At 42.8% G+C, this 10871-nt stretch overlaps 1 protein-coding gene across 1 annotated transcript; it reads left to right on the top strand.

The window, feature by feature from the left end:
- Positions 1-1549: 1549 nt before the first annotated feature.
- Positions 1550-5180, top strand: LOC134287634 (uncharacterized). Its single transcript, XM_062849942.1, is given in 2 exon segments — positions 1550-1952; positions 1954-5180. Coding segments are annotated over 2 exon segments (1842 nt in total). The 5' UTR covers positions 1550-1557; the 3' UTR covers positions 3401-5180.
- The last annotated feature ends 5691 nt before the right edge of the window (positions 5181-10871 follow it).

Genomic DNA, 10871 nt, shown 5'->3' with positions numbered 1-10871 from the left:
CTTCACCTTCCATTGTGAAACAGGGGTGATTTTCCGTTGTGGGACCACTGGTGGTACACAAGGTACCGCCGGGTTGGAGGGCTGATGGTGTGACCTGTTCACCGGGTTCGGTGATTGATCAGAATTACGCACAACAAAGGGACTGAATGTAAGTTCGTCAATTCGACGTAGAAAGGACTCATTCGCAGCGCCTCTGTGGGAGGCACCTTGTGGAACGTTACCACTATTGGTCCGGCAGGAGTCTCTCCCATCCGCTGATCGGCTGCCTGGCAGGGTTGCTGTGACTTGGTGGGATGGAGCAGCATTATCTAGAAAAGGGTTTGTGCTATTCAAAGGAGGTAAAGATGGCCTTGGTGGAATTGGAGGAGGAGTGCGTTGCTTGCGAATTTCCTCTTTCAATCCATTCACCTGCGATGACAGTGCTTGGATTAGACTACCAATGTCAGTCATAGCCCTGCTGAAGTCCGCTTTAGAAACGTACCTCGACGAGTCCGTGTTCTTGGGAATGGCCCCAGTGGAACTGCCCCTCGCGGATACAGGAGCTTCTTCTCTTCCTGCCGCTTCGTCCAACAAACCGTCTGCTTCGGAAGCCGAATCTCCTCCGACGGTGAAAAACTGTTCCTCCGACCAAAAATGCTCAGAGAATAAACCAAGCACTTTTGAAAACTCTGCGTTGCTCTGGTTTTTTAAATCTCCCACTGCATGATTTTTTATTACAGCCAGTCGATGACCCAGGTGTAGCAACCGAGATCTACAGATCTCCACTTGGGATCGCGGGCCATCGGACAGTATTCGACAAATTTCTGACAGTAACCTTTTACATATGCCTAGATCTACTTCTGGATCTTGATCGTAGTGAATGATGAACTCATGTCCATCACTCTCCTCTCTCAAGATTTGTCGCAGCCTGCGACGGCGCTTACCGCGAGATTCGTCGTCCCCAATCACGACATTCCGCAGAAAAAGCTCGTAATCAAGCTCTCCGGGTTCAAGGTGGTCCACCCGCATACTCCGGTAGAGTGTCACAAAATCCGGACCCGAAACTGACAATCGTGGCATTTTGGAAAAAAAGTGTCTAATTTATGTGGAATCGATTATGTTTTTGCCAACAAAACTGTCGAACTTTGTTGCTCTACAATTCACAGCCTCACCCGGATCTGTTTCGTGTAATCGGTAAAGATTCTTAATTGATTGGAAATGACAAAATTGGTTGATCACTCGTGTTCCGGAGTATAAACTAATCGGTTTTGCCACGTGGTTCAAAGTCACCACCGCGATCCTACACAATTTGCCACTGATTTCTAAAGAATAATGCGACCAGAGTGAGATGATTTCAGAGAAATTGGAAATTACTCGAAAACTCCCCCAACGCACAAAAGGAGGATATATCCAGGGATATGTTCTCCCTCCTGAGATCCTCTTCAAGGATATTTACGTTGGGCGCCAGTATAAGACTCAATTATTTTGGCCCCGGGACCACTCCCCACAAAGCCCGACAAAACGGTTGAGTACCACAAGTACAAACCCGGTGTGATTAAAATCGACGATGAAACCGTCATGTTCATTAGCGTGGACTTTGGGAAGGGCTCTTCTGGCTCTCCATTTTTCATTAATGGCGATGTTGTGGGGTTTTACGGGTACGGGTTTTACATTGATGGCATATACCGGTCAACAGTTGCCGGTGGACGACCAGGTGACGTTGTCACCAACGTAGTCGAGGATTCTACTCGCAAGTTTGTCACATGGCATCCTGGGAAGGGGAAGACTCGCAAGGTCATTGTTTCTGAAACCAAGGCAAATTTCGACTCTGGTTTGCGCACCATTATCCTCACCCCCACGCGTGTGGTCATGGCTGAGGTGATTGATGCCCTTGCCGCGGTCGACATAAACAGTGATCGGAACCTTATGTACTGCAAGAGGAACTTGGTAACTGTTGCGTGCCACGCAACATTCACATGGCGTTAAGAAGATCGGCGTGTCTCTCATCATAATGGATGAATGTCATTTCATGGACCCAATGTCCATCGCCGCTCGTGGCATAATGGAACACCTGCACGAAAAGGGTACCAAGTTGATGTACCTGAGTGCCACTCCACCAGGACACACCCCCGATGGCGGATCTAACTTCCCCATCCATGATCAGGCCATTGCGTTTCCCAGCTGGATGACTCCGGCTTGGATAAATGGTGTTAGGAAGTCTCGCAACTCCAAGAAAGCAATCATGTTCGTCCCGTCCCATACGCAAGCCAACTCTTTGGCTGGATCCATACCTGGAGCTGTGTCGTTACACCGCGGAAATTTCTCCACGAACTATGCCCGCGCTGGTAGCGATGAAACCACCCTTGTGGTATCCACCGACATATCCGAGATGGGAGCGAACCTAGGAGTTGACATGGTCATTGACACCCGGAAGGTCTTGCGACCCATGGTCTTCTCGGAAAACCGCATCAAGTTGACGGAAACAGACGTCACGACGTCTTCGATGATTCAGCGCCGAGGACGCACCGGACGTCGAGCTCCGGGAAGCTACGTCTTTCCGGTAGACAGCCAAACGGAGGAGAACCCCGTCTCATGGTCCTGTTGGCCCGAGGCACAAATGCTGCTGGACCAGATGGGCATGACGTTCATGCCAGAAGAAGCAACCTACAGCCAGCCTCCCGGTCGATACACCCTTGTCGGGGAGGACCTTATCAGGTTCATGAAGTTCCTGGACAAGGATGATATCCCAACCTGGCTGGCATGGCATTGGGCTGAAGCTGCTGACCGCAGACACTCAGCCCTGTTCCAAGGAAACAGTACCGGACACATGCTAGACACTCGATATGGAAGAATGGAATACAGACCCCAGTACGTTGACGACCGGTTTGAAAACATTGAATGGGATCAGCGAAAGTTGTCCATTGAGATGTACATCAACACCCGCAGCACTGCTAGTCTGTATGACATCCTCATGAGTGTTGACTGGCACGGAATCTGGAAAAGGACATCCTCTTCTCTGTGGGACTTACGTGACATCGTCAGTGGAGATCTGCATGATCAGATCCTGACCGAGCAGTCCCTGACTTCTGGAATGGCTTTTGTCCTAGGATGGGTCATAGCCATCGCGATTCTCCTCATTGTCTGGACTTTGGTCTGCCTGCTCTCCTACTCGCGCTCAGGAAAGAATTCCTATGAGCCCATGCCTGTATCGGGCCCCACGTTGGGCGCCAGTATAAGACTCAATTATTTTGGCCCCGGGACCACTCCGTTCCGGAAGGGACCGGACACAAGCTCCCGCCTGCTGGTCTTAGCCGCGGCAGGCGATTGGAGTGGGCAGTCAAGACCTCTTTTAGTCCCGGGTCTCAGGGCGTTAGGCGAGGGGAGTCTTCGGAGTGCGAGTGTCCTAAAACTGGGAATATAAGGTGCAAATTTACATTTATTACGACGACTTACATGTGGGTGTGTCTGGGGTGGCGTTGATCGGGCGTGGAACAGCGTTGGCCGCGATGCAGAGGAGCGCTCCAGCAAAACGCGGCGTCGGCCGCGGTGAAGAACGGCGAGGGTACGACGCAAAGCGGCGTTGGCCGCGATGAAGAGCTGTGTAGAGCGACGTTGGCCGCGTCGAGGATCGGAGTTCGCCGCGCAGAAGGGCGGCGTTGGTGCGCCACGTGGTGGTGGCCGTAGCGGAAAATAGCGTTGATCTCGACCCAGATCGGTGTGGGCCGCGGAAAAGCGCGGCGGAGCACGGCGCAGGCCGCAATGGGGCCTGGCGTTGGCCGCGGTGTAGAACGGTGTGGGCTCCGTCGGGAATCACAGCTGGCCACAGAGGCCGGCGGCGAAGATTATCGTTGAGCGGTGGTGGCCGTGGTGAATAACAGGATGGGCCTGGGCAAAGATAGGTGTGTGCCACGGTAAAACGAAGCACAGTTCAGCGTGGGCCGCGAAGAACAGCGCCGCGTCGGCGGCGTCGAGGATCGCCGTTGACCACCGAGACGGGTGGCCAGGACCACGGCTAGGATCGGCCCTGAGCGGCTGGCGCCGCAGCGATAACCAACGTTGTCCGTGACGAAAAACGGCTAAACTTTGCTCCTGTTCGCTTCTGGAACGGTGAGGGCTCACTAATCGTTGAGACTCGATGCAAAAATCGGCCCTTGGAGCTGGCCGGGGAAATCACTAGACCCTCGTGGTGGGTCGGAACCTTCAGGGCTCCGGGGAATGACTCCCAAGCAGATCGTTTGCTCTGCACCGGAAAACTTGAGCCGAAACTTCTCTACCTTTTTTCCCACGATCGTCACACTTCAATGGTAGCTAATTAACTGCCCTCGCCTCATCATCCCACTCGCTGTCACGGTCGCCCACTCGCGATCGGTAACCCAGGACAGCTAGCGTTTATCCATTTCCTGGGCTACAGGTAACTCCCCTTTGCTGTCGCACTTGCCAAGGTCTCTCATTCGTGGCGGTGCGTTTGTTTTATTGCAGCCACCCACAGATAGATTTAAATGCGCCGTTGTGGTTGATCTAATCTTACATTATTAATCCCTACCGTCTCGCACTCTTCATTTTTCAAAATGTTGCCTGTCGGTAACAAGTTGGCCCAGTCTTATTATGGTCTACAGGACTTCGTATGCAAACCGGCTTAGGATTTCTGGTTGTATCATAGTTTTATCAATCTTCTAAATAAAACCATCTTCTGACTTGTCAAATAATTGTTTTGATTATTTTTCACTCTCAATGTTAGATCGTCAGAATAAATTATGCTTGGTTGTTTATCCAGCCATCAATTGGAAAGATGCAGATATGGAATTCAGATTTGTTTTCCTATTTAATACGTGTCAGAAGACATGCCACGGAAAATTTGTGGTGAATGTGACTGTGATAATGACAGAAACGAAGTGCGCCACACAAACTATGCATAATTTGAAAGTTAATTGCATTTAATTTACTCGGTGGAATTGGGTGCAAAAAGGGTTTTTTCAACACAGCGGAGTTTAAAAGACATTATGTAATTTTTCTGACAAAATAAAATGATGGAAACGTGTTGTATGGTTCGATTTGATCTTAAGCTGTACGTGAAATCATAAAATTGAGTAATAATTCTTCTGTATTTACATAAATTATCCCGGCTAGGCGACATATTTTTCTGTTAAAACTCTGTGTTCCTGATCCATCCAATAGGCCTAACCCTCCTGAGGTAGTCATAACTGAGCTCCAGGGTGGCCACTCAACTCAGTAAAATAAATTCCCGGTTTTTCCCGGTACCTAAAAATTTTTTCCCGGTTTTCTAGAAATTGATTTATATGGTTAAATCGGAACACTGATACAGTAAGGACCCGATTTTGTCAGCCCCTGGTAGCATTTTGGGCTGACAAAATCGGGACATTTTTTAAAATCATTTTTTTATTCATGAAAAATTGTTCTGAGCACGTCAGAGGCGGAGTTAGGTGTGGAGGGTCTGCTTTAGATTCGTTCAAATATTACGTAACGAAAATGGGGGTGGGGGGGTTTCCAGCGCTTTGTTACGCTTCATACAAAATTTTAAAATTTCTCTTTCAAATATAGTTACGCGGTGGAGGGATAGCGGATAGGGTCTAAAAATGCCAAATTTTGCGTTACGTAATATTTAAACGAACCTTTTGTGGTAAAAAAATCGAAAGTGTGTTAAGGGCACAGGCAAAGTTAACATTTAGTGCTTTTTTACAGCAGAACTATTGAATCTTTTATTTATTTTTCTTATTGTCATAACATCCCTACTGGAACACAGCCTTCTCCTAGCTTAGCAATTATGGTCTACAGAAGACAGTTGACACTGGTTAGCGCAGTTTAAATCATAACATCTAACTTTAGCTGTCAACGAATGCAAATGAACCAACATCTGATTGACAAGTATAGACACTCATACTGTTCGAATTGGCTACGTTTCCGCTGCCTTTTCACTTTAATTTTCAGAGCCTTATCTCTAAAGAATCTCTAGAGAAATCTTTGAAGAAATGTTCGGGGAATTTTTTAGAGAAACTACCCGAGGATATACGGAACGTAACCCTCAATACATTCCCGAAGGGATCCCGTAAGTAGTTTCTGCAAAAACCTTTACAGGAGCTCTGGATAAATCTCTTAAGTAATTTCTGAAAGAATCCTTACTGCAATCTCCGTAGAAAACTCTAGAGGCATTTCTTTAGCATTTTCTGAAAAATCATTGAAAGAATCCCTATTGCTATATTTGAAGAAATCTCCTTAATAAATCCATGGCGGAATTCCTGGAAAAAAGTACTGGGGAAATATCTGGAGCAGTTTAAGGAGAAACCATAGCAGAAATGAATTGTTAAATTCTTGCATGAATTCCAGAAGAGTTTCCAACAAAATTTTCTAAAGGAATTTCAGAAGCAATACCAAGGGATTTTCGTAAAGAAATACCAAGAGGTAACCCTGGAAAAATCTGAAGCGGGACCCCGGAAATCCATAGAGGATGCCCAATTGGGAAATCTAACAGAGGAATCATAGTGAAATCTCTAGAGGAATTCTTGTATGAGTAATTACTGAAGGCATTAATAGAGGAATTAAAAAAAAAATCCCTAGGAAAATCGCTAGATTTATTCATCAGAAGGTTGGCTCCAGGGGCACGTTCTCTTCCATTTGGGAAATTTGTGCCTTCCGTAGATTTATTCACGGACTAAAGCACGCAGTTATTCATATAGGAATTTTTGCAGAAGTATCTACAGAATTCTCTTAGTAGAAATTACTGAATAAAGTCCTACACGAATACCAGCAAGAATTTCTGAAGGAATCTCAGGAGTTCGTCAACGTGGGGGTATCATAGGAAGAATGCATGAACAATTCTTAGTGAAATGTCTGAAAAGGTTCTTATAGAAATTTCCAGAAAATTTCTTGGAGGAACAGATATGTATATAGAAATTGGATGCCTTGAAAGAATCGCTAGGAAAATCCCTGGATAAATCCACGTAGCAACTGCATAAGGAATCATTGGAGAAATCCTTGGAGAAACCCGTTGCTGTAGGAGTTCATGTAGAAAATTTTTGAAAAAGAATGCTGTCTGAATATTAGCAAAACTTTTGGAGGAATCCTAGCAGGAGTTCCAGAACAAGTCTCAATGAAAGCTTCTGGGGAAATCACAGAAGGAATGCCTGAGAAAATCTTAAAGAGACAAACTTTAATGAATCGTTATAAAACTCCCGGAAGAATTCCTTTAAAAATTTCCGACGGAATTCTTGGAGAAATACCAGCAAAAAATGTTACAAGAAACCACGCAAAAGTTCGCAGCAAGATTTTTTGGGGAAATCCTATCTCGAATTCCTTAAGGATTTCTAATGAATACAATTCTCACAGCAATTTTTTAAGCTATCCAAACAGGAAACACATGTAAAAAAAGGCGGAACAACCATTGCATGTCTCAACTTCTTCCACCCCGTCTAGGCGTATATTATTTTTTTTATACAATTTTATCCCGTTATTAGATAGAAGGGAGTCTGCTCTATCTGTTACTGGTCAGAGATTACATGAAAAATGGGCCATGTGCTCAGAAGGAAGGGAGAAGCAAAAATTCGAAATGATTGTTGCGCCCTTTTCAAATGTTAGCCTATCTGGATCAATCCAAACAAGTAAACCTAGAGGAATCTCAGAGATGCCGGAAAGAAGTAAATAGATTGACTTGTAATCTCAACAACAGGCAGCGTTTATTTTTTGTTCTGTTCCTGAGGAAATTGAAACGAATAGTATTTAAGCCCATATAGCCGATGTGGTAAGCGCACGTGCAATCAACAAAACCATGCTGGGGGTGACGAGTTTGAATTCCGGTTAGCTCAGAATCCATTTCATAATCGACATTTCCTTAACTACCTTGTGTATAAAATATCTTCATGACTACCATACGATATATTTACATATGCAAAATAAACATTGGCTGTGGGGCATCTCAGTTAAAAATTGTAAAAGTTCTCATAAAATACTAAGCTGAGGAGCAGGCTGTGTCCCAGTTGAAACGTTACGCCAAGAAGAGAGAGAACTGGAATCTTTTAGCAATTTAAAACAATATTGGTTTAAAACATTGGCGAGGGTTGGGTGCTAAAATTGCCACAATGTGTTAGTTTGCAAAAAAAATTTGGCCGTTTTCAAAAGTTACACGAGTTTTGTTCATTGCGTATTTTTTCTATGACGCCTAAAGACATCAACTGCATTAATAATGATTAAAAAATGAAAATTCTGAATGAAAAACAAATTTATTTTTTACTTCAAAAAAGGCTGACAAAATCGGGTCAAAAAGCTGACAAAATCGGGGGTAGACAAAATCGGGGGCTGACAAAATCGGATCCCCACTGTATTGCTATTTTGTATTTTCTCACTTTTCTGATTTTGTAAACAGTTTAACCTTACTGGAAGCGCACCATTGTCTAAGGTCTAACAATGTCAAAAAATATCATTCATCATAAACAGCCCATGTGAAGTAGACCTTTGGCTCAATTGATCGCGTTCTAGGAGGTTGACAGTTTATGGCGGCTTTAATAAATTTTATATTTATATATTTTTTGAATTCCCCAACAACATAACACCATAACTGTTCAATTTTATGCTTTAAGCTTGAACTGTTTAACGCTCAAAATGATACAAAAATACTTGAATGCGATTTTTTGTACCAGAAGTTCTTTTGTTATGTGCAAGTTATCAACATTCAAAATTCAGAAAACGTTAGTAAAATCTCGAACAAAGCGAAAACTAAATCATGCCTAATAATTAGAAGCGAATGAGCCCTGCCATTAGAGCATCTTTGTTAGAAAAACAAAATCCAATATAGGTCACCTTTAGTACGAAGCCCATATTTTCTCAGGTCTTAAAAACTTAAAATATTTCTCAAGAAAGTATTTTCGGAATTTTATACATATTAGATATGCTCTATTCAAAGTTAGGGTAGAGATTTCTAATAGAAATGCCAAATGAAATTTTTTGAAATAAAAAAACTCAAATCAATTTCTCGAGAATCTACTGGAGCAATCCCTGGGAGATTATTCGAAAAATCTCTTGAAGAAACTTGTAAAGATAATCTGGAATGTAAAAACTGTTTGTGGAATCTCTGGAATAATTATTAAAGGATTCCTTGATAATGTTCACTGTTGAGATGCTTGACAGTATACTATTGAAAGAGGGACTCCTGAAGAAATCCATGGGAGGATTCAAATAGGTAAGATATAGTTGGAATTCCCAAGTAAATTACTCCAAAGGTATTTGACGAAAAGCATGTAAAATCTTTAAGAACGTCTTTAGAAATTATTTATAATTTTATCAATAATTTTCATGAAAAAAAGGAAATTATTGGTAAAACTGCTTGATATGGTTGAATTGTTTTGGAAAAGTTACTTGTGAGACGTTTCAAGAAATCCCTGGGAAAATATCTTGCTAAATCTCTTAATGAATGTTTGGAAAAATCTATAGGAGAATCTGCGAAGAAAACCTTGGTTTATCATCAAGAGAAATGTTAGGCAACCTGAAAGAATCGATTGTATACTATCTAAAGAACATGTCCAACATGAAATACTGGAAAAAATGTTATGAAATTCTTGAAGACGATGGGATTAACAGAATTTCTAAAATCTAATATGGCAAGATTTTTTTCTGTAATGATACAATACACTGACTGTCCTACCCAAAACACATTATTTAAAGTTTTCCATTTATACCTTAGCTTTTTCAAAAACAATTGTAATTCTCTACAACAGTTCCATTAAAAAGTCCAAGATTTAAAATCAAAATTTAAGAAAAATCTAAAATAAATCTTATGATTAAGTTTTGAACTCTGCATCTAGTATCTGCGATATAGTATCTTTAGATTACAAAAATATTGATCATGTTTAAGAAGAAATGATGATTCTCATGTAGATGCAATAGAAATTATAATCCTGGACCTTAAATTTTAAGGGTGGTTTATGTTCTAAGCAAATTCCCGGTTTTTTCCCGGGTTTTCCCGGTTGTTTGCGATTCCCGGGTAATTCCCGGTTTTCCCGGAATTCCCGGTTGAGTGGCCACCCTGGAGCTCATGATAGAACTAGCGGTTTTATCACAGCATTTTTTTTTGGTTTATGTTACGGCCACGAAATCTTTTGTTGGTTTTATGCATTGCTTCACAGTTTTGTGTATTTGTTTACAAAAAAATCTCTCCGACAACAACCGCAAATGCAAGTTTTATTGAAATGGTATATAATAAGTGATAAAACCAATTCATGCCTACTTGCAAGTCTTTGACTGAAGATGTTTATAGCAGAAGTTATATGATAGTTTTATGGAACGCCAAAGGTTCAAAGTAAAAAACTACCACATAAAACTAATTTAGAACAACTAGCTTTTTGACATGCTCGTATAAAACCAGGATAAAACATGAATAAACCTTCAAGGCATGCTGATTGTTACTTGGGATTTGAATAAGTAGAAGCGGAAGGCTTAGCGGTACGGTAGTGACAAGAAAAATTTCGCTTGCCCTGATAAAGTTTATGGCTGCAGTGATTCTCCAATCATGTTCGGTCAATGATAACCAATGCCAGGAGCACCCCGCTCGGCGAGGCCATCCAAACCAAAATACACCGCCTTAGAGTGTATGGGCTGCAGTGATTGAGCGTAGAGGAGAGCGCCTCCGCCAACAAAAGTAGCAGAAATTTAATGAGCATTAAGCGTTGAGGAGAGCGCCTCCGCTGATACAACGATAGCAACATGCAGCTCTATCGACCAAAGTTTGTAACCTTTTAGTAAGTACAAAAAAAAATCTTAGTATTATTTCACAAGTGATAGGTTATTTTTTTTAACCGTTATGTGTCCGACAAACTTTTTGCTTTTTTCTACACCGTGCTTTTTAAATGGGCACTGGGTACCCGGGTACCCTGTCGGCCACATAAGGG

This window comes from Aedes albopictus, chromosome 2 (assembly GCF_035046485.1).
Source record: "Aedes albopictus strain Foshan chromosome 2, AalbF5, whole genome shotgun sequence".
Taxonomy (NCBI): Eukaryota; Metazoa; Arthropoda; class Insecta; order Diptera; family Culicidae; genus Aedes; species Aedes albopictus.
This window is presented reverse-complemented; position numbering and strand designations above follow the sequence as displayed.